General features: G+C 40.0%; 3 protein-coding genes across 3 annotated transcripts; 2 read left to right on the top strand and 1 right to left on the bottom strand.

Moving 5' to 3' along the window:
- Positions 1-2,687: 2,687 nt before the first annotated feature.
- LOC143626048 (uncharacterized) lies at positions 2,688-5,371 on the bottom strand. Its single transcript, XM_077096233.1, has 3 exons — positions 5,202-5,371; positions 3,868-4,012; positions 2,688-3,778 (listed from the first exon to the last, which is right to left on the bottom strand). Exons 2-3 carry the CDS (start codon positions 4,004-4,006, stop codon positions 2,688-2,690), a joined length of 1,230 nt encoding a protein of 409 aa, XP_076952348.1. The 5' UTR covers positions 4,007-4,012; positions 5,202-5,371.
- A 1,629-nt stretch (positions 5,372-7,000) lies between these two features.
- Positions 7,001-9,775, top strand: LOC143626047 (putative mitochondrial-processing peptidase subunit beta, mitochondrial). Its single transcript, XM_077096232.1, has 6 exons — positions 7,001-7,465; positions 8,225-8,389; positions 8,495-8,635; positions 8,776-8,869; positions 8,952-9,060; positions 9,764-9,775. Exons 1-4 carry the CDS (start codon positions 7,001-7,003, stop codon positions 8,866-8,868), a joined length of 864 nt encoding a protein of 287 aa, XP_076952347.1. The 3' UTR covers position 8,869; positions 8,952-9,060; positions 9,764-9,775.
- Positions 9,001-10,635, top strand: LOC143626046 (putative mitochondrial-processing peptidase subunit beta, mitochondrial). The gene is made up of 5 exons (XM_077096231.1): positions 9,001-9,060; positions 9,764-9,862; positions 9,934-9,987; positions 10,214-10,321; positions 10,549-10,635. Exons 1-5 carry the CDS (start codon positions 9,001-9,003, stop codon positions 10,633-10,635), a joined length of 408 nt encoding a protein of 135 aa, XP_076952346.1.
- The last annotated feature ends 13,199 nt before the right edge of the window (positions 10,636-23,834 follow it).

The following is a 23,834-nucleotide window of genomic DNA, read 5'->3' as shown; positions in this document are numbered from 1 at the left end:
CGAATCACCTGATTATATTACTATCGGGTGTATGGTGGCAGCGAGTATGGAATCACGTCAGTCGTTGGTGTAAAGTCTGTCATATTTTTGGCTTATTGGTGAGAGACGTTTTAGATCTTCATAAATCCATCAAGCTCGGAGCGGTCGAGAAAGAGGGGTTTCCTAGAATTGTGATAATTGCTTGTTGGAGGATTTGGAAGGCGATGAATGAGAAGGCATTCGAAGGTAAAGAGGTCAAGATTGAGGAGATTATTGGGGATATAAAATCATTTGGCTTTTTATGGTGCAAATATAAGTCGAAAAAGAGACCGTTAGATTGGCCAAGTTGGTGTAAGTTTGAGTTAATGTAATTTTTCTTTGTGTGATTGGTGGCTTTCCTCCCACCTCTGGAGATGGTTTGTGATGGTTGGGTAAAAGTTAGCTATTAGTATATATTAATTAGTTTTATTTAGATAAATAAATGAATGAACATTGGTACTTGAAGCGTTGTTATGTGTTTCAGGACATTGGATGCAAGCCAATCAAAGAAAGAAAATCAAATTACCTATTTGCATATGTGTGGTCGCCAATCAAAGGACTTATCAGCATTTACCCCCGTTTTTAAACGCCGATTTTCTGGTATTTAAGTTACCGCACTTTTTAAATTTGGAGAGCTTCAATGCTCCACTCTGGCCAGACTATGTTGTCTTAACTCGGCTCACGCTGGCTTCAGAGTTTGGATTGGGCGCTCCCCCTAGAAACCATACCGTCGACGGCCACTTAACAATCGTTGTGCCACCACTTAACACACGGTGGGATGAAAACCCGGGTGGGATCAAGGTTCGAACTGACAACCTTTGCACAAGACCTAGTTCAAATCTTTCATTGTCAATATCCACTCAAAAGTGACACAATTGAGGATTCAAACCTGAGTCTCCATTAGAGAACCCAAGCCTCTTACCTCTAGGTCACAAGTAGGGGATAAAGGAATTATTAGCCAGCCTCACTTTTTTTGAACAAACTATTTTTAACGACCAGCGGAAAAAAGTTTCAAGTGGCGTTAGAGAGAAGGAATGTGTCGGTTACGAATAAATTGTGTGCCCTTTGTGAGTTGGGAAACGAATCGCCTGATTATATTACTATCAGGTGTATGGTGGCAGCGATAGTATGGAATCATGTTAGTCGTTGGTGTAAAGTCTGTCATATTTTTGGCTTCTCGGCGAGAGACGTTTTAGATCTTCATAAATCCGTCAAGCTCAGAGCGGTCAAGAAGGAGGGGTTTTATGGAATTGTGATAATTGCTTGTTGGAGGATTTAGGAGCTGCAGAGGTCAATATTGAGAATACTATAGGGGACATAAAGTCGTTTGGCTTTTTATGGTCGAAAAAGAGACCGTTAGATTGGTCAAGTTGGTGTGAGTTTGAGTTAACGTAATGTAATAAAAATCTTTTAAAATATTTTGAAAGCATTTTGGACTATCTGTCATGAGTTTAATAAGTTTAAAAATCATCATGACAATATTAAAAAACTAATTCTCTCACGCAAATGTGAGTTGTATAGAAACACGAATGTCTCACCTTGAAAGTTTACAAATAAAGAGCTTCTTGGTATTAAGCACCTAGTTAAGCACAATGTAATATATCTAAATTAGTATAAACCCAATAATCATAAACGATAATCACGAGATTAGAAACTTTACACTATAACACAAAGTCTTACCTTGTTCAAACAGAACTTTTGGATTCCTATACAAAGCTTCTTTCGATCGGATTAGTTACGACCACTCAAGGGTATTATACCAACACACTTAATATAACAGAAAGTGTGAGAGAGATTGAGAAATCTGGACGACGAAACTGAGCATGGATTCTGTTCCTTTTATAGCTGATTTTCGAACTGGTTGTGTATCGCGATGGCCTTAAAGTAAGGTCATTGCGTAGCACAACGAGACCTATAGGGTTGCCGGGTCAGCCCTAGCCAGGCCACGTGGCGTGCCGGTGACAGGCAACGTATCTCGCCAGCGCAACTTTCATGCCGTGTATCGCGATGAGTTAGTTACAGATTCGTCGCGTAGCGCGACAGGCACAAAAGTTTTCCGGATAACTACACGACATTCGCACTTCGCCCGAGCCCAAGTTTGTGAGATGAAAACTTCCATCTTCTACTCATTTTGACTAGTTTATTTATTTGTAAGTTGTTATAACACTTAACTATCAATTAATTGTAAATAATAATTTTCATAATTAATATAATATTTACTACCTTCTTTAAAAAAGAACCCTAATAACAATTAACACTAAATTTACATTAGTTTTGTGACTTTTGACATGCTATATATATTAATACAAGGAACAGAAAAGAACAGGCTCCGCCCCATCCAAACTGAACCAGAGTTTTGGGCTGGGCCCATGATATCTACGGCCCGTCCAAACCAAACCAGATTTTCAGGTTGGGCCCACGATGTCTACGGCCCGTCCAACCGAACCAGATTTTCAGGCTGGGCCCACGTTGTCTACAGTCGGGCCCGAATCTTGTCAAGGACTCAAGGTACAATCTAACATTAGTGAGTTATTCATAACAGATACCAACTGCAATTCAGAACACAACAACAAAATACAACTCAAAACCACAAAATTAATATACAATAAAATACAGTGGAATCCGGGTTAAGGAGCGTCGCCGTGCAGTTGACCGTTGACTTTTGACCGTCAAGTACTTTTACTGGTTTTCGAAGACCCAAAGATTTCTTCAATCATGCTGCACGTCGGCAACAGGTCAACACCTTTCGTTGAGCCCATTGTCGAATACGGCGGGTCCCAGTGCAGATACGATTCGGATCGTGACATGTTTTCTGATACCGGCTTTTCTAGCCCGTTTTCACTTGTGACTTTCTCATTGCGTACATTACTCGATGAACCGGCGTTCATTACTTGGTTTTCTTTAACACCCGTAGCAATATCTTCTTCGGATGAACAATCATGATCATGATATTCATGGTCAACGAAAGGTCCAACTACAAGATCATCGTCATCGTCTATTACCGACCCGAAAGACCCTCTTTTGGTTCCCCACCATTCGTCGTCGTCACTGTCGATTGCTAGTAAATGTGATCGGTTTTGAATAGCTCGTCTTCGGTAAATAAACACGTTAAAGTAATAACTTACGAGTTCCTTTTTCGTACGGGTCGGGAACTCAACCGAAAGCACCTCCCAGAATCTTTTACCGTGTGAAACGGGATTCGAGTAAATAATATCTTGAAAATGCTGTTCTTCTTCTTCGGTCCAGTTCCCGGATACTTCCTCTCCCATGTTATCAAATCCCAAATTAATAAACGTCTCATGTCCTAAAGATTGTTTTAAACTTAACCGGGCTTCGATGACGTGTTGTTGTACGCATATAATAGACCCATTGTCCACGCATTTGCAATCCGTTTGTGGCATTACGATCTCGCCCTCGCCCTCGCCCTCGCCCTCTTGGTTTGAAATGACGCAAATGCCCATCAAAATGTTCTCTCCATTGCTGGAAGTGTAAGTTCTAGCTGAATCCGAATCGTATTCGGGAACGTCAGCTTGATGTTCGGGTCCAATGGGAACTTCTTTTCTTGGAAGGCCATCTAATAAAGACGTATACGTTTCATCATAATGAACCAGCGGACGTCTTGGCAAGTTGAATTCATAGAACTCTGAGAAAAGATTTGGGCAAAACCCGGGCCCGGGCCCGGAAGCTTCTTCATGGCCCGTGACGCCGGTCGCTAAAGGTAAGTCAGCGCTTGTTTCAAACACCTTTTCATCGCCTTCACCTGTAAAGCGAAATTTATGCATGACATCTATGTGTTAATATTAATAATGCCAAAGATACGCATTTAACACCTTATGATTTTATTCTAACCTGCAATCACAACGTTTTGAGATGGTTCAAGAGGCGGTTTCTCCTCAAAGAGCGTATCAGGCTTATTCCCGTTATCAAGATGCTTTGGGTGTTTAATAAACTCTTGGAGGTCCTCATCAAAAGGTCGTTTAGTTCCCATCACAACCTGAAGCACGTGCACACGGCATATTAAAATCAACAGAACGCGGAGAAAACTATAACCTTTTTACTGTAATTTCACACGTAATGCGAGCGGACTATTCTCAATCCAATTCTAAAGGAGCTCAATACGTAAATCCTAGATAATTTTCTAGTTTTCAACAGCTAACTCGAGTAAACGGATAAAAACAATAATACTCCATAAAAATCAAACCCTGAGTGTTGATTTGTGCTTAAAAGTTAAACAATAAATATTTTACCAAAAGTAATACTATAGTTTAATCCAATATGCAGAAAAAGGTATGTAATTGTATGGCAGGAGGAGTTCTGTTAATAATAATAATAATAATAATAATAATAATAATAATAATAATAATAATAATAATAATAATAATAATAAAAATAACAACAACAAAAAAAAAATAATAATAATAATAATTATTATTATTATTATCAAGTTCATGCAGCACTTGCTATGTATATACATGCGTCAGTATCGGGCAACCTACTAATACTTAAATTCTAGTAAATACGATCACGACTACACGTCGGTTCAAATACGTAACAGACGTACAAATGTATGTATCATATACTTGTTTGCATGTAATTCAAGTGCATGCATGGCTACAGCGCTACACTACAGTATATAAAAATTAAAAATCTACTAAATTCATTACAATTTTAACAAAATCACATCTAAAATTAATAAACATCATAATTGTCAGCAGCTAATTTAACTAAACAGATAAAAATCATAACTTTCCACTAAAATCAAACCGTAAATACTAATTCAAGCTGAAAACAATAAACCCTTCACCAAAATCAATACAAAATCATAATTAAGTCCATGCAGTACTTCAATTTTTAGTAAGTACGATAACGATTACATGTCAATTTAAATATGTAACAAATGTGCAGCTGTTAAATACCATATAACTGTTTGCATGTAATTCAATTGTATGCATGGCTGCAGTATTAAAATATCACATGTAAAAATTGAGCTAAATTTATAACAAGTTTAACTAAATCACATGTAAAAATAATAAAAAAATCATAATTCTCAGCAGCTAATTAAAGTAAACAAATAAAAATCAAAACTTTAAATACTAATTCAAGCTCAAAACAATAAACCCATCACCAAAAGGTCCAAAATCAATACAAAAAATCATAATTAAGTAATTAACCAATAAACTCACCAAACCGGTAACTGAATTAACAGCTTATCCCAAAATCACGCGCCAAAAAACCCTAGATTCAAAATTAAACCAAAACCCACAAATTAAATGACGGTATGATTAAAACCCAGATCGGAAATTAGCGGGTTTGGATCCGAACACCGAATTGCAAACCCTAACCCTAGAATTTGATTGTGTCAGAATTGGACGGTGAAAATTGGGTTAATGGGTTGAGAGAAGATGGGATTTGATGGGTATTGGATTGGATTAAGTGGGTTTGTGAATTGGTGTGTGAATTGAAGGTTGATTTGAGAGAGTTGGATGATAATGATGAATTGGGGAAATTGGATACGGTTCTTGTTTATTGGAGGTGATATGAGCGGTTTATTAAACCGGGTTTGGTGATGGAGTTGTGGAATACTGCGGGCGAAATAAGCCGGTGCACGTGTACACACGTGAGTTGTAAGTTTTGACTTGTGACCCGGTTCAGGTATACGGGTTTGGGACAGGCATTTAGGGATGCAAAGGAATCGAGCTACTCGAGATCGGCTCGTATAAAGCTTGACAGAACCGAGTTTAATTGAGCCTGAACTCGGGCCTAAAAGTAAGCTCGTTTAATAAACGAGCTCGAGCCCGATCTTCAGTTATCGAGCTCGCGAGCGTAAACAAACCTGTCATTTATATGAATTTTTAAAATATATATTTAATAACTATTAATATATATATATATATATATATAATATTATGAAAATATAAATAAAAATAACTAAATAATATATTAAACATAAAATTATGATAAAAAAATATATGAAAATAATTATAATTATAATTATATAAAAATAATTGATAAACAATAAACGAGCCGAGCCCGAGCCAAGCTCGAGTCTGAAAGTCTGCTCACGAGCCGAGCTCGAGCTTTGAAAATAGAGCTCGAAATGAGCCGAGCTCTGTGCAAGTTAAACGAGCCGAGCTCGAGCTCTATGCAAGTTAAACGAGCCGAGCTCGAGCTCGGTCCAGCTCGCTTGCACCCCTACGAGTATTGAAGATTTAAGTTTCGTATCTGATTGTAAAATTGAGTTTCGGGTTTGGACTAATACTCATTTGTCCATTTGAGGATTGGATATACCGGTTAATTTATTAAAAAAATACTTGTTGGAATTCTCTAATATATTTTTAACTAGTTTAATTTGTGTATATAAAAATAAAAATTAGTGAACTTGAGAATTCAATTACCAAGGAGGATAGTAGGTGATCTACCTCACCATTTATAAATAAATAAAGAAAAAAATTATATTTGCGAATATGGTTCGGATAAACATATTTGTATATTTTGACATTTCTAGTAATCAGGTCGGGTATCATCTAGTTCTGCACCTATCACATACTCGCAATTTTTTTACTTTTGTACTCGGACACCCGGGATGCTGTTCCCGCTCTCTTGTGAACATGCAACCCGAATCCCCATTCCGCTTGCTTCATTTTCTTATTCATTTCTTTAATATCTCGGCTTGGCTAACCCGATCGACTTCATTTTGGCCCGCACCAGTAACAAAGATGTCAGCACTCAGCAACCGAAAAACAAGCAGCTATTTCACTGCCAAATGCAGGCCATGGACGGCAAAGGAATGAGACAGCCGCCGGACGGCAATCTTCGTCCGCATATTAATAAGAATCATTAACATAACCGAACCACACATACCCCACCCATGGCCACGTGCCACCTTTTCACACGCTTTCATTGCGCTTTATCGGTACCAGTATTCATCTTTTCATGTTCTCGGTATCCGTGCCATTCACTTTCATCATTTCAACTATTTTCAATGGTACCTGTACAGAAAATGAAAATTTGTGCACGGTATTCAGTACACAGTTTTACTCATTTTCAGTACCGGTGTTTTTCAGCACGTGTCACCACTCTCTCTACCGGCCTCCGTGTCGCCACCGAGTCCAACAACCTCTCCCACACCGCCACCGTCTGCGTGTGGGTCGACACCGGCTCGCGGTTTGAAACCGAAGAGACTAACGGTGTCGCTCATTTCGTCGAACATATGGTGTTTCGAGGCACCTCGAAGCGGTCTAGTAGTGAAATGTTTGAGGAGATTGAGAATATGGGGGGTGAAGTATGTGGGTATACTTCAAGAGAACATACAGTTTATGTTGCTAAAGTGATGGCTGCAGATGTGTGTAATGTGGTTGATGTTATGTCGGATATGCTGCAGAACTCGACGTTTGATGAAGATACGATTAAAGACGAGCGTAATGAGATTCTTACGGAGTTGTTCGAGGTTTGGTTCGGGCGGTTTTGAGTAATTTATGGGCCGGACTGATAAATTCGGTTTTTAGAAAAGTTAAACTGAACCGGCTGGGTTGGGTCGGCTGGACTGGCCAAAACGGTTCGCTTTTGGCGGGTTGGGCTGATTTTTATTTGTATAACTAAAAAGTTATTTATTTTTTTAATATTTTGGATGTTTGGTTTACTAGTAAACCGAACCATTAGATTTTCAAAAGTTTAGTAAAATGGCAGGTTTAAAAAAACTAAAACATTTTACCTTTCGACTTTCTGAGCAAAAGGTAAAATCTTTACCTTTCAAAACGGCAGGTTTAAAAAAACTAAAATCTTTACCTTTCGAAAGTTTAGTAAGGATTTTCCAAAATTTAGTAAAATGGCAGGTTTAAAAAAACTTAACATTTTACCGAATTTAAAGAGTTTGCGAAAAAACAGTGAAATTTTTTTAGCAGCACGAAATCGGTTAAATTAATAATATATATGCATTTTATTTACAAGCACGTGTACGTATATTAACTGTTAGTTTTCTATACGTGTATAATTATTTTATATTTAATAAAATTATGTAGACTAAAAAAGTTATATATATATTTTTAATATATTTCGCCTGTTCGGTTTACTTGGTTTTTCAAACTGTAAACCGAACTGGTGTACTCTAACCTGACCAAACTGGCTGATTTAGTGATTTAGCTCGGTTTGGGCGGTTCGGACAGTTTCAACGGTTTTTATATGTCTTAACGTTTAATGTCGGTTTCAGGTGATGGCACAGCCAGATGAAGTAATTTTCGACCGTTTGCAAGCTGCTGCGTTCCAACACAGTCCCCTCGGTCGGACAGTTCTTGGACCTCCTAAAAACATCATGGATATGACAAAGAATGCTCTTCAAGATTACCTTTCAACCCATTATACACCCCACAGAATGGTATTCAACTAATCATTAAATAACATTTTAAATGCTACCTTGTTATCTTTATAGTTTATATAACTTTATACTATTAATATGATCTGTCTTTTTTTTTTGTTACAGGTAATTTCAGCCTCGGGTGCGGTTAACCACGAGGAGATTGTACAGCAGGTTAATAAGATGTTCACAAAATTATCGACTAATCCAGTAACTGCATTGCAGTTGGTGGAAACCGAGCCTGCAATATTCACTGGTTCTGAGGTGGTGTTACATTTTTTTTATGGCTTGAAGTATTTGCATTATGCAAGTAACTGAAACTGTGAATGTAATATTTATAAATGATTAGATTCGTAAAAGGGACGATGACATGGCTTTGGCTCATTTTGGCGTTGTGTTTAAAGGAGCATCGTGGACGGATCCTGATTCGATCGCTTTGTTGGTCATACGAACTATGCTTGGATCATGGAACAAAGTTACAGATGCTGGCAAACATATAGGGTCGGTACCATTTTCTTTAATCTTATTATATATTGATAATTATAGTTTTTTTAAAACTTTTTTTTATACTTTTGACTCACAGTTCACAGTTCGCTCAGATTGTCGGGATTGATGAAATTGCTGAGAGTGTGATGGCTGTGAGCAGTCACTATAAAGAAACCGGGCTTTTTGGTGTCTATGCTGTTGGTAAAGTGAGTTTTGAACTTATAAATAATTGCATATAAATTATTGCTTCTTACTGACTGCCAACTACGTTAGGCCTGTTAACGAACCGAACGTTTATGAACGGTTTGTGAATTGTTCGATGGGAAGCTCGTTTATGCTCGTTTATTTATTAAACTAACGAACATGAACAAAATTTTTTGTTCACTTAACTAAACGAACGAACATGAACACACACTTTGTTCATACATTTATGTTTGTGAACGTTCGTTTATGTTCGTTCAGTTCTGTTCGTTTATTTATGTTTGTTTGTTTAAATTTTAATAAATACAAAAGTAGTTATATTTATTTAAATATAAACATAAAAGTGGCTTAGTTTATGTTTTTGGATGAGTCTTGCTCGTTTGTGTTCATTAATGCTAACTTAAGCTCGCTTGTGTTCATTAATGCTAACTTAAGCTCGTTTGTGTTCATTTATCTTTGGTCAGTTATGCCTACTTATGTTTGTTCAATTATGTTCATTTTAGTTTGTTGTTTATGTTCGTGAACTGTTCGTTTAGGTTTTAAACGAATGAACATGAATGTAGACAAAAATGCCTATTTTCTTAATGAACGAACATGAGCAAAAAACTGTGTTCACGTTGATATGTTTGTGTTTGGTTAAAAACAAAACACGAACATGCCCATATTTAAGTTAGTTCGGTTCATTAATGCTTTTTATTCTTTATGTAGCCAGATTGCTTAGATGATTTGGCTTCTGCAATAATGCAAGAGATAAGCAAACTGCGTTATCGAGTCACAGAGGAGGATGCTATTCGTGCTCAAAATCAGGTAATTTCGGCACTAGTAGTCATATGCAGCTATTTGCAGCTTAAATCTTTACGGTGCTTCATTATTTGCAGCTAAAATATTTAATTTGTAACGAACAGCCCACTGCCGAAGAAATTGGACGTCAGGTACACCCGACACATGATATTATTTATCCTAATATTTGAAGTTATATTTGTAATAATTATTCTTGTTTACACACAATCACAAAATAGAATATATCCTTGTAGATTTATTTAATACTTTTAGTTCATCTATGCTTACTAATAATTTGAGTCATGCCTTATTTGTAGTCTGCAGTGATAAAACTCTTAATATTATTTTTTTTAACTTGTTTTAATATTTATTATACAGTTGCTTGCATACGGGCGTATAATCCCGCTTGCTGAACTGTTTGCCAGAATTGATGCAGTGGACGTTGCCACCGTTAAACGTGTAGCTAACAAGTTCCTGTTTGACAAGGTTATTCCTCTTTCTACACAACGTTTACGCACAGTGTTATTATATACTCCGCCATATTAATTAGGATTTGTAACATTCCTTTTGCTTGTACATTTTGTTAATCTTGGTTGATATGAATATATAATATTACTTTCAAAGAAAGTTTAATTACTAAACTAAAAAGAATTATTATTATTATTATTATTATTATTATTATTATTATTTGTTTAAACTTGTGTGGATTGCAGGACATAGCGATTGCAGCGTCTGGCCCGGTGAAGCTATTGCCAGATCACAACTGGTTCCGTAGTTGCACTTCCATGCTATGTTACTAGGCTCTTTTGTATTTCCTCGTGTATATGATGTGGACCTTGATTTATACATTTGAAACGTTCAATGTGTCGCGCGCCTTTATTGTATGATGTTTTGGTTGAGGTCATGATATCATATGGTCATGTTAGTAATTGCCTTTGAAAGGTCCTAATGTTATATTTTCGATTTGAGTTGGTTCGGTTTGATTATCGTCTTAAAACAAATCATAAAAGAATGCATAGTGGTATCAAATAACCATAATCGGTTACATTTAAGTCCATTTTAAATGGTTGGTTTGGTTAACCAAAGTTTTGTGGTTAAGGCCGCTTTTGATCGATTATTGTGTGTATATATAGAAAGCTATTTGCTTTATTCGTTTACAAAAATACTTGTAATCGATATCAAACCGTTAGTTTTTAGAAAAGCTATAATTGAACTACAGATTTCTCAGTTGATTGGTTTTTATATCAAATCATTTATGGTTCGGCTCCGTTTTTTTTTTAACCAGATGTAATCATTGATGCAAATGTTTAACTAGTGTGGTAAATTAAAGCATTTTAGTTATAATCAACTAGATCCGTTAATCTTAAATATATATAAACGAAACTTTAAAATTAAAAGCTCTATGGTCACTACTCACCCCCTCTCAAGCCACCAGATTGTTTCATTTCTAATGGAGACCTCTCATACGTTTGACCCGAATTCACAATCAAACCCAGATAGCTTTAAACGGGTTATAACATCTTATTAAATGAAAAATTGATGCTGCAGCAAGCTAATGGTGTCGCGCGACCAACAAAGGGGTACCTGGTTGCGTGACGCCACGAGAGGTATTTTCCAGAAAGTTTATTTTTTGACGATTTTGGCGGCTGGACTTGTTTAAAACCAATTTTTAGGGTAAATTAAGTGAGTTTAGGACCGGTAAGAGTAATATAGCAGTACGACATGTATGAAACAAGATCATGACATAAAATCCATCATTTTGTTAATATCTAAAGACCCAAAAACCAAAACGGGCCGTTTTACAATACGAAAACAATTATAAATCGAACCGAAAATGACAAATGTCACAACATATATGTTGGCCAAAAGGCATAAATGAAGCCTAAAAGGCAACCCAAACGCACTGAGGTAGCCACAAACGCACAAAGATAGCCCAAAAGGCACAAAGGTAGCTCAAAAGACACAAATGTAGCCTAAAAGGCACAAAGTTAGCCCAAAAGGCATAAAGATTGCCCAAAACGCACAAAGGTAGTCTAAAATGCACAAAGGTAACCCCAAAGACAAAAATGGAACCCAAAAAGGCAAAAATGTAAACCTAAAAGGCATAAATGGAGCCCCAAACCCACAAATGAACGAAAAGGCATAAATATTGCCCAAAATGCATAAAGGTAGTCGAAACGCACACATGTAGCCCAAAAGGCACAAAGGTAGCTTAAAAGGCATTAAGGTAGCTTAAAAGGCAAAAATGTAGCCCAGAAGACATAAAGGTAGCTTAAAAGGCATAAAGGTAGCCCAAAAAAAACACAAAGGTAGCCAAAACCGCACAAAGGCAACCCAAAACGCATAAAGGTAACCCATAAGGTACAAAGGTAGCTAAAACACACAAAGGTAGCTTAAAAGGCATAAATATTGCCCAAAAGGCATAATGGTGCCCGAAAGGCACAAATGAACGAATATGCATAAAGGTTTCCTAAAAGGCACAAAGGTAGCCCAAAGGGCACAAGTGTAGCTTAAAGCGCACAAAGGTAGCCCAAAACACACAAAGGTAGCCCAAAACGCACAAAAGTAGCCAAAAACGCATAAAGGTAGCCCAAAAAGTGCAAAGGTAGCCCAAAATGAACAATGGTAGCCCAAAACGCACAATGGTAGCCCAAAAGGCACAAATAGAGCCCAATAGGCATAATGAAGCCCTAAATGCACAAAGAACAAAAAGGCATTAAGATTGCCTAAAGGGCACTAAGGTAGCCCAAAAGACACAAAAGTAGCCTAAGACTTACAAAGGTAGCCCAAAAGACACAAAGGTTGTCCAAAAGGCAAAAAGGTAGCCCAGAAAGACTCAAAGGCAGCTCAAAAAGCTCAAAGGTGGCCTAAAAGACACAAAGTTAGCTCAAAAGGCATAAAGATAGCCCAAAACTCACAAATGTAGCCCAAAAGGCACAAATGGACAAAAAGACATAAATGTAGCCCAAAAGACACATAGGTAGCCCAAAATGCTCAAAGGTAGCCCAAAAGGCATAAATAGACCACAAAAGTCACAAAAGTGTGTGTTTCTAAACAAAGTTTATAATTAAAAATAGGGATATTGGTTTTTAATACTCCGAACTTTCACCCATTGGTAGATAACACTCTCAACTTTCAATTTGTTAGCCACCGCTCCTAACTTCCACTCTTTTTGTTTCTGGCACTCCCGAACTTAACGAACCTTAACTCCATTATTTTATTGCTGACGTGAAATTTTGTATTAATAAAAGGTAGGTGGTGGGTCCCACGCCATCTTCTTTTTTCAACATATTACCTCTTCACCACCTTCAACAATTCAAAACCATATATCTCAAAAACCCGTCACCATTCCACCGTGCCCCGTTCACCACCACCACTCCACCGACAAAGCGACCACAATCTCCACCACCGCCATCACTGTAACACCCCGACCAAAGGCGGATTATACATCGGGGCGCCACATATTGTTTCATTACTCGTGACACTATTGGGTGTCAATATTTAATAAATACATTCATTCGCGCACGCGCAAAGTAGACACAAGATAACATAAATCATCATAAATCAATATATTATAAATCATAATAATAAAACAGCAATAACTTGTCTTGATACATTTTAATCTAGGTCCAAAATAAAGAAAACTTCCTAGGTGTCCACAAGCTCCAAAACAGCTACTGCAAACCTGAACATGTGTTAAAATAAACGTCAAACACTTGCGTGTTGGTGAGAAATCAAGTTTAATACAATACATAGATGACAATAAATCTGCGCGCAACATGTGTATGTCTGGGTTTCAACAAGGGTGTAATCAGATCGGGACCAACTCTAAGAGACAAGACTGCCAGTGCTCACAATTGAGCTCACAAACAAGACTAACTGTGCAAGTGTAACAAAAGAGAAAATCATAAACGATAGTTCTCCCGTGTTCATCTAATGGTACCATGAAAACTGCGGAATAGACCGACAAGACGGTTAATGATCCACACATACAAATAACAGCCAAGTCTACGTCCTCAACACATGGGATACTGCGCGACTAAAGTTCATAAACAAGTTTAAGACTCTAAGTTTGTATGAACACATGAACATCCCAAAACATTAAAAGCAAAAAGGGATTAGGTACGAGATTACTCACTTGATAAAGATGCGATGATAGATAAAGCAAGAACCAAACAAGCAAGTTAACCTATAAGTAAAGATTATTGTTTTAACGATCAGTTTTAAGTCTTGATTATAAGTTAGCATAATTAATAAGTAAATTATTATATATATATATATTACCGGAAAAGCAGGGCAGAACCGGGAGGAAGACGGAGGCAAGAGAGGAGGGAGGCGGCTGAAGAACAACGGCAGAGAGCAAAAAGGGAGGAAGAGAATAAGTGTAGTGTGTGAAGTGTTAAGAAAATAGTACTATATATAGGCAAACCCTAGGGGACACAAACCCTAGAAAAGATCTCCAAAAGTAAAAGAAAAGATATCAACAGTAAAAAGTTCTGAAAAGTAAAGATATCAAAAGATATGGTAGCAGGGAAAAAGAGGAAAAGGTTGACAGGATCCAGAAAAAGGCATGGGAGAGGACAGATAAAGTTACTGGTCAAGCATGGCAAAAGCAGATTCTCAAAAGATTATGTCAGTCACTTTATCTGTCAACCAATGGGGTTGGTGCGCATGCTGCGCTGAAAGTAACTTTTCAGACATAAAGCAGATTAGGTCAACAGCTCAAAAGATAAGACAACTCAAATGCAACGGCTAGATTAAACAGAAGAAAACTCAAAAGGTTTAGCGCGAGAAGGCTAAGGCGCTAAGGCAAAAGTGCGCGAGCGCGAAGGCGGACAGAACCAACCTTAACGCGTCGCGGGAAGAATCACATTTCTTAGCGCGCCGCGGGAGGAACTAAAATTCCTAGCGCGCCGCGGGAAGAACTATAATTCTTCGCGCGTCGAGGGATGAACTATGATTCTTAGCGCGCTGCGAGAAGAACTACAAATCCTTAGCGCGTCGCGGGAAGAACTACCGTTCTTAGCGCGCTGCGAGAAGAATTACAATTCTTAGCGCGCTGCGAGAAGAGTTCGTCTCGCGAATCGCTGTACAGGTGGTCTTCACGCAGGATTCCTTGTAAGGGGTCTGGCGCGTGGAGCTGCGCAGACAACCTTAGGCGGGAAGGAACAAAGGACAAGCAAAGAGTTAGAAGAAAAAGAGGGAAACAAGGCGTAAGGGCGGGACGGCGACAAGAGGGAAAAGAAGGCGGAAAGAGAGAAGGAGAGGGACGGGACGGCGGAAAGAAAGAGAGAGAAAGAGGCGGGAAGGAAAATATATATATTATTATTAAAAATAAAGTATAAGTATAAATAAATACTAAATCATAAAAGAAAGAGATCGGGTCAGAGAAACGGGTACCTGGGTCGGGTCGGATCGGGTCAGATGTCACAGTCTCCCCTACTTTAAGAAATTTCGTCCCGAAATTTATCTCGAAGTAGGTTGCGCAGAGAACAGGTGCGGGTACTTGATCTTCATTTGATCTTCCCTTTCCCATGTAAACTCGGCTCCGCGCTTGGACTCCCAGCGAACTTTCACGATAGGGATACGACTGCGCTTGGTTTGCTTAACCTCGCGATCCATAATCTCAACAGGCTTCTCAACGAAATGCATAGTTTCATCAACTTGAACTTCATCAAGTGGAATGTGAAGGTTCTCGTCAGCTAAACACTTCTTGAGATTGGATACATGGAACGTTGGATGCACATTACTGAGCGCGGGCGGCAGGTCAAGTCTGTAGGCAACTTTTCCCACACGCGCGAGAATCTTGAATGGACCAACATATCGAGGAGCAAGCTTACCTTTCTTCCCAAAGCGGACAACACCTTTCCAGGGCGACACTTTGAGGAGAACAAGATCACCAACTTGAAATTCGAGAGGCTTCCGCCTACGATCTGCGTAACTCTTCTGTCGGCTTCTGGCAGTCAGCAGGTGATCACGGATCTTGGCGATTTTATCGGTTGTCTCTTGAACAAGTTCGGGTCCTGTGATTTGAGTTTCACCCACTTCGCTCCAACAAATCGGGGAGCGGCACTTACGACCGTAAAGTGCTTCAAATGGGGCCATACCGATACTGGAATGATAGCTGTTATTATAAGAGAACTCGATCAAAGGCAGGTGCGAATCCCAATTACCTCCAAAATCAAGAACACAAGATCGGAGCATATCCTCAAGAGTCTGAATAGTTCGCTCAGACTGACCGTCAGTCTGAGGATGATATGCCGTACTCATGTCCAAGCGAGTTCCTAGCGCAGATTGGAGAGATTTCCAAAAGCGAGATATAAAACGGCCATCGCGATCGGATATGATGCTCAAAGGAGTACCATGGCGGCAGACAATTTCCTTGACATAAAGCTGCGCGAGATGCTCAACACGGTAGTTTTCACGAATGGGCAGGAAGTGAGCAGACTTAGTCAAACGATCCACTATTACCCAAATGCTATCATGTTTGCTTGCTGTCAAAGGTAACTTGGTAATAAAGTCCATCGCTACACATTCCCATTTCCACGTAGGAATTTCTGGTTGTTCGAGCAAACCAGATGGGCGTTGGTGTTCAGCTTTTACTTTAGAACAAGTCAGGCATCTAGCTACGAACACAGCAATATCCTTTTTCATACCGGGCCACCAATAAGTAATGCGCAAATCCTTGTACATCTTATCAGCGCCAGGATGAATAGAATACCGAGATTTGTGCGCTTCACTCAGGATATCAGCGCGAAGATTCTCATCAAAGGGAATCCAGATGCGATTAAGATAACAGAGAATTCCACACAGATTGGGCACAAAATGCGCTTCCGCGCCACACGCTAACTCGGCGCGAAGGTTACCATTACTGATGGATGCGCGCTGCGCGTCACGAATACGCGATTCAAGGTTGCTTTGAATCGGCGCGAAGTGAAGCTGCGTGCGCGGCAAAATACAGTTAAGCTGGCAGGGTTTTCGGCTGAGCGCATCGGCTACCACATTAGCCTTACCAGGATGATACCGGATCTCACAATCGTAATCGCTGATGAGTTCGTTCCATCGGCGTTGCCTCATGTTAAGTTCCTTTTGATCAAAGATATGCTGAAGGCTTTTATGGTCAGTGTAAAGGATACACTTAGTACCATAAAGGTAGTGTCTCCAGATCTTTAAGGCAAAAACAACTGCACCAAGTTCGAGATCGTGAGTTGTATAATTCTTTTCATGAACCTTGAGTTGCCTTGATGCGTAAGCGATAACCTTGCCTCGTTGCATAAGAACACAACCGAGACCTTGGTTGGAGGCATCGCAGTACACGACAAAATCATCATTACCCTCAGGTAGCGCAAGAACAGGAGCTTCACACAACAATCGCTTGAGCGATAGAAAGGCTTCTTCTTGCTTCGAGCCCCAAATATATGGTTTACCTTTGTGCGTTAGAGCTGTTAAAGGCAAAGCGATCTTCGAGAAGTTCGAAATGAAGCGCCGGTAATAACCAGCTAAGCCCAGAAAGGAACGGACCTCAGAAGGAGAGGATGGCGTAATCCAGTTCTTGATTGCTTCAATTTTGGATGGGTCGACATGAATACCCATCTTGTTTACAACATGACCAAGAAACTGTACTTCATCAGACCAGAATTCACACTTGGAAAGCTTAGCATAGAGTTGCTCAGCTCTAAGCTTTTGCAACACCAACCGAAGATGTTGCTCGTGCTCGGCCTTGGTCTTAGAATACACCAGAACATCATCGATAAACACAATCACGAATTTATCCAAGAAAGGCCTACACACCCGATTCATTAGATCCATGAAAACGGCGGGTGCGTTGGTTAAACCGAAGGACATGACCAAGAATTCAAAATGGCCATAACGAGTTCGAAAAGCAGTCTTCGGAACATCTTCATCGCGGATGCGCAACTGGTGATAGCCAGAGCGGAGATCAATCTTCGAGAAACAAGAGGCACCTTGGAGTTGATCAAAGAGGTCGTCAATACGCGGTAAGGGATACCGGTTTTTAATGGTGAGTTTGTTCAACTCGCGGTAATCAATACACATGCGAAACGATCCATCTTTCTTTTTAACGAACAACACCGGAGCACCCCAGGGCGAAGAGCTAGGGCGAATGAATCCTTTAGCAGTCAACTCTTGAAGTTGGCTTGCCAATTCTTGCATCTCAGCGGGCGCAAGACGGTAAGGAGATTTAGCTACGGGGGAAGCACCAGGGACAAGATCAATACGAAACTCGACTTCACGAGCGGGAGGGATACCAGGAAGATCATCAGGAAAAACTTCAGGGAAATCACGCACAACAGGGATATCGCGAAGCTTCTTCTCTTCAGCAGGTTTGACCACATGGGCTAAGAATGCAACATACTTCTTCCGCATGAGTCTTTGGGCTTCGGCGCAAGACATAAGTTTAAGACCACTGGAGGGTTTTTCGCCGTAAATATGAAGATCACCATTTTCTCGAGGTATGCGAATCAATTTCTTGGCGCAAATAACTTCGGCGCGATTCTTCGAGAGCCAGTCCATACCAATGATAACATCAAAGCTTCCAAGAGGCATGGGGATGAGGTCAATCAGAAAATCGTTTTCGTTAAGGTTAAGCGTGCAATCTTTAATCACTGAGTTTATTAAAACAGTTTCACCATTAGCCAATTCAACTGAAAAATTTTCTTTTAAATCGTTGCGCGGTCGCGCAAGCTTCTGCTCGAAGGCGCGAGAGATAAAACTTCGATCGGCGCCAGTATCAAAAAGTATAGAAGCATAAAATCCGTTAAGCAAAAATGTACCATTAACTACGTCATTATTCGCTTGCGCTTGGTGCGCGGTTATATTAAAAGCTCGTCCACGCGTCACTTGGTTCGAAATCTGGTTCACCGGATTCGCTTGTGTGATTTGCACTTGTAGTCTCGGGCACGCGTTCCGGAAATGACTGGGATCACCGCAGTTAAAGCACGATCTGGGTCGTGGGTTTTGGTAGATTGATTTTGGGTTCTGCGGGTAGACTGGTGGTGTTGGCGCAATTGGATTAGTGGGAAGGACTCTACAGTTCTCAGCAGTGTGACCAGTACGGCCACATCGGTTACAAAGTCGACACGGGGTTTGGGTTGGGTGGTGAAATCTACAGGTTGGGCAGAAGGGATGGTTTCCTGTGTAAGGTTTCTTAGTTGGTGGGGCAGGGAGTGCTGGATTGGTTAGGGCATAGTTGTGAACTACAGGGGGAGTTGGGTAGGCTGACAGTGGGTTAGGCGCGTAAACTGGAGGTTGGTAGATGGGTTGCTGGACAATGGGCGGGTTGGTAAGCGCATAGGCCTTGCGCCTGCGCTTGAGGTTGTTACGGTTTGAGGGTTCAGGTTTGGTTTCTGTTGGTTCAGGGGCAGTCTTGGTGAGTTTGGTCTTCTCAGTTCCCCGCAGGAACAGGGTTCCTGCTCTGACATGGTTGTCGCTGAGCACAGCGGCCAACTCAATAGCGTCAGGGAGGGTTACTGGGTTTCTGGCCCATACAGAATCTTGAATTTCCATGGGGAGACCCCCAAGGAATTTTTCGATGGCTCGGCGGGAAGGGGTAACAAGGTGAGGGACAAGCAGGCTTAGTTCATGGAAGCGCGTCGCGTACTCGCGCGCTTCGCCACTGTATTGCTTAAGGTTCCAAAATTCCTCCTCCAGGCGCTTAACTTCGTTGGGAGGGCAGAATTCTCGCGTAAGAATTTCCTTGAATTCCTCCCATGTCATGCTGGAAGCAGCCTCTGCGCCACGCGCATGAGCTACTCCATTCCACCATGTAAGCGCTCTAGATTCCAGGACACTGGAAGCATACAGGGTTCGTCTGTCTGAGGGGCATTGGGTATGGAGGAAAGTGTTTTCTATTTTCTCAAGCCACTGGAGCATCACGGTGGCTCCTTCAAGACCTGTGAACTTTGGAGGGTTACCCGCGTTAAAGGACTTAATGTTATAACTCGAGGTATTGTTTTGGCTCAAGGCTTGGGCTATCGCGGCGGCCATTTCCTGGGAACGTTGCTGTCTACGCATGCGCGAGGCTTCTCTTCTCTGAAATCGGCGAGATAGCGGAGGCATTCTATAAAAGTTTTAATTTTGGTTAATGTCTTAGCGCAAAGTATAATCTCATAAAGCTTGGTTTCGCAGGGTTAGATACTATCAAAAGTTAAAGTAGAATAAATGACCCTAAATGCAGACTTAATAAAGGTAACAAATTCGAATCAAGAATCGACAATTCATGTATCACCATGACTTTCCGAATTCCCAATTTAAAATATACGAGCAAACGAGTATTGGAGATTGACGATTCATGTATCACCATGACTTTTCAATCCTCAATATAAAATATACAAGAAAATGAGTATTGGAGGTTGACAATTCATGTATCACCATGACTTTTCAAGTCTCCAACCTCAGAACATAATCGTAAATGGAAATTGAAAATCAACTATTCATGTATCACCATGACTTTTCGGATTTTCAAATCCAACAAACGAATATGTAAGTAAAATCAATAAAAATCGAAATTCAACAAAAATCGAAATATCGTGAAATAAAATCATATACTGCGCAAGCGCGAGCATATTCATAAATAACGAGTAATTAACAATAAGCGCGCAAACATGAGATTTCTCTCATGCGCGAGGAGGGACTCTTAGGTATTCTAGGCCGTTACGTCTAACCACCTATCCTAAAGTCAACGAGCTCTGATACCAATCTGTAACACCCCGACCAAAGGCGGATTATACATCGGGGCGCCACATATTGTTTCATTACTCGTGACACTATTGGGTGTCAATATTTAATAAATACATTCATTCGCGCACGCGCAAAGTAGACACAAGATAACATAAATCATCATAAATCAATATATTATAAATCATAATAATAAAACAGCAATAACTTGTCTTGATACATTTTAATCTAGGTCCAAAATAAAGAAAACTTCCTAGGTGTCCACAAGCTCCAAAACAGCTACTGCAAACCTGAACATGTGTTAAAATAAACGTCAAACACTTGCGTGTTGGTGAGAAATCAAGTTTAATACAATACATAGATGACAATAAATCTGCGCGCAACATGTGTATGTCTGGGTTTCAACAAGGGTGTAATCAGATCGGGACCAACTCTAAGAGACAAGACTGCCAGTGCTCACAATTGAGCTCACAAACAAGACTAACTGTGCAAGTGTAACAAAAGAGAAAATCATAAACGATAGTTCTCCCGTGTTCATCTAATGGTACCATGAAAACTGCGGAATAGACCGACAAGACGGTTAATGATCCACACATACAAATAACAGCCAAGTCTACGTCCTCAACACATGGGATACTGCGCGACTAAAGTTCATAAACAAGTTTAAGACTCTAAGTTTGTATGAACACATGAACATCCCAAAACATTAAAAGCAAAAAGGGATTAGGTACGAGATTACTCACTTGATAAAGATGCGATGATAGATAAAGCAAGAACCAAACAAGCAAGTTAACCTATAAGTAAAGATTATTGTTTTAACGATCGGTTTTAAGTCTTGATTATAAGTTAGCATAATTAATAAGTAAATTATTATATATATATATATATATTACCGGAAAAGCAGGGCAGAACCGGGAGGAAGACGGAGGCAAGAGAGGAGGGAGGCGGCTGAAGAACAACGGCAGAGAGCAAAAAGGGAGGAAGAGAATAAGTGTAGTGTGTGAAGTGTTAAGAAAATAGTACTATATATAGGCAAACCCTAGGGGACACAAACCCTAGAAAAGATCTCCAAAAGTAAAAGAAAAGATATCAACAGTAAAAAGTTCTGAAAAGTAAAGATATCAAAAGATATGGTAGCAGGGAAAAAGAGGAAAAGGTTGACAGGATCCAGAAAAAGGCATGGGAGAGGACAGATAAAGTTACTGGTCAAGCATGGCAAAAGCAGATTCTCAAAAGATTATGTCAGTCACTTTATCTGTCAACCAATGGGGTTGGTGCGCATGCTGCGCTGAAAGTAACTTTTCAGACATAAAGCAGATTAGGTCAACAGCTCAAAAGATAAGACAACTCAAAAGCAACGGCTAGATTAAACAGAAGAAAACTCAAAAGGTTTAGCGCGAGAAGGCTAAGGCGCTAAGGCAAAAGTGCGCGAGCGCGAAGGCGGACAGAACCAACCTTAACGCGTCGCGGGAAGAATCACATTTCTTAGCGCGCCGCGGGAGGAACTAAAATTCCTAGCGCGCCGCGGGAAGAACTATAATTCTTCGCGCGTCGAGGGATGAACTATGATTCTTAGCGCGCTGCGAGAAGAACTACAAATCCTTAGCGCGTCGCGGGAAGAACTACCGTTCTTAGCGCGCTGCGAGAAGAATTACAATTCTTAGCGCGCTGCGAGAAGAGTTCGTCTCGCGAATCGCTGTACAGGTGGTCTTCACGCAGGATTCCTTGTAAGGGGTCTGGCGCGTGGAGCTGCGCAGACAACCTTAGGCGGGAAGGAACAAAGGACAAGCAAAGAGTTAGAAGAAAAAGAGGGAAACAAGGCGTAAGGGCGGGACGGCGACAAGAGGGAAAAGAAGGCGGAAAGAGAGAAGGAGAGGGACGGGACGGCGGAAAGAAAGAGAGAGAAAGAGGCGGGAAGGAAAATATATATATTATTATTAAAAATAAAGTATAAGTATAAATAAATACTAAATCATAAAAGAAAGAGATCGGGTCAGAGAAACGGGTACCTGGGTCGGGTCGGATCGGGTCAGATGTCACAATCACCAGGGTCGTCGGAATCGTCTGCTTGCCGGAAAAACGAGTTGCAGGTTTCTGGTGAGCACCATATCCATCATTTCACCGCCCACCACCACAACAACCACAACCTTCGCCCTCAACCACCACCAGTGTCACACCCAACCACCTTTCGGAATCGTCTGCTCACCGGAAAAACGAGTTGCAGGTTTCTAGCGAGCACCATATGCATCATTTCACCGCCCACCGCCACAACAACCACAACCTCCGCCTTCCGCCACCACCAGCATCTCACCTAACCACCATCCTGAATCGTCTGCTTGCCGGAAAAATGAGTTGCAGGTTTCCGGCGAGCACCATCTTCATCGTCTCTTCACCGGTGCACAATCTCCATGATCCATCGTCTTTCTACACCTCTGGACCATCTCCATTGTCAGAAAAACGAAGTCTCCGGAAAAACAAATTCACCGGCAAAACGAGGTTGCCAAAAATGGAGGTTGTTGAGGTTTTATGTTGAAGAAAGAAGATAGCGTGGGACCCACAACCTACTTTTTATTAATAAAAAATTCCACATCAGCAATAAAACTAACTGAGTTAGGGTTCGTTAAGTTCGGAAGTGCCATAAACAAATAGGATGAAAATTGGGAGTGATGGGTAACAAATTGAAAGTTGAGAGTGTTATCTACCAGCGAGTGAAAGCACGAAGTATTAAAAACCGATATCCCTTAAAAATACAAAAGGCATAAAGGTAGCTCAACATGACGTATAATTAACTTCATTGCAGCTAGCCATTTATGTATGAAAAGAAAATTTCTAATTAAGGATCTTGAATATTACAAGTTATTAACAAAGTTTATAAATTTACATATGGATCCAAATGACATAAGTATCACATACATAGTATATCTAATTTACTATAATCATCCAACATAACCTTTTTAAAATAAATACTACATAATCAATAGATCTATTCACTAACATTATAACACTATCCACATCAGATGACATGTTTCATGTAAAAAAATATTTTTAACTGATAAGTTCTTGCAAGAACGACCAACTCAATATTTTTTTAAGGTAAATTGGAAATAAATAATTCAAACATTTGTGGATTGACCAATAATAATTCTAACTTAAAAACCACTACCAGCGGTTCCAACTTTCAATTATTTTTATCTCCATGGACCTCTGTTAAAAAACACTTAACGTCGTTAAGTTTTTTCCTGAGTTTCAACCCGATGTTTTAAGTCTTTTGATCAAAAGAACGATGCATGTCCACCGGTGTAAA

This window comes from Bidens hawaiensis, unplaced genomic scaffold (genome assembly GCF_021521415.1).
Source record: "Bidens hawaiensis isolate Kalapana, Puna unplaced genomic scaffold, B.hawaiensis_p1.1 tig00004282_1, whole genome shotgun sequence".
NCBI classification, from domain to species: Eukaryota; Viridiplantae; Streptophyta; class Magnoliopsida; order Asterales; family Asteraceae; genus Bidens; species Bidens hawaiensis.
This window is presented reverse-complemented; position numbering and strand designations above follow the sequence as displayed.

Bases quoted from the DNA above. Each gene is read 5' to 3' on its own strand.
- LOC143626048 (XM_077096233.1), bottom strand. From the start codon at position 4,006: ATGGGAACTAAACGACCTTTTGATGAGGACCTCCAAGAGTTTATTAAA. The intron at 3,779-3,867 runs GTTAGAATAAAA...TTCGCTTTACAG, and splicing joins TCAAAACGTTGTGATTGCAG to GTGAAGGCGATGAAAAGGTG.
- LOC143626047 (XM_077096232.1), top strand. From the start codon at position 7,001: ATGGTACCTGTACAGAAAATGAAAATTTGTGCACGGTATTCAGTACAC. The intron at 7,466-8,224 runs GTTTGGTTCGGG...TGTCGGTTTCAG, and splicing joins TTCTTACGGAGTTGTTCGAG to GTGATGGCACAGCCAGATGA. The intron at 8,390-8,494 runs GTATTCAACTAA...TTTTTGTTACAG, and splicing joins ATTATACACCCCACAGAATG to GTAATTTCAGCCTCGGGTGC.
- LOC143626046 (XM_077096231.1), top strand. From the start codon at position 9,001: ATGGCTGTGAGCAGTCACTATAAAGAAACCGGGCTTTTTGGTGTCTAT. The intron at 9,061-9,763 runs GTGAGTTTTGAA...TTCTTTATGTAG, and splicing joins GTGTCTATGCTGTTGGTAAA to CCAGATTGCTTAGATGATTT. The intron at 9,988-10,213 runs GTACACCCGACA...TTTATTATACAG, and splicing joins CCGAAGAAATTGGACGTCAG to TTGCTTGCATACGGGCGTAT.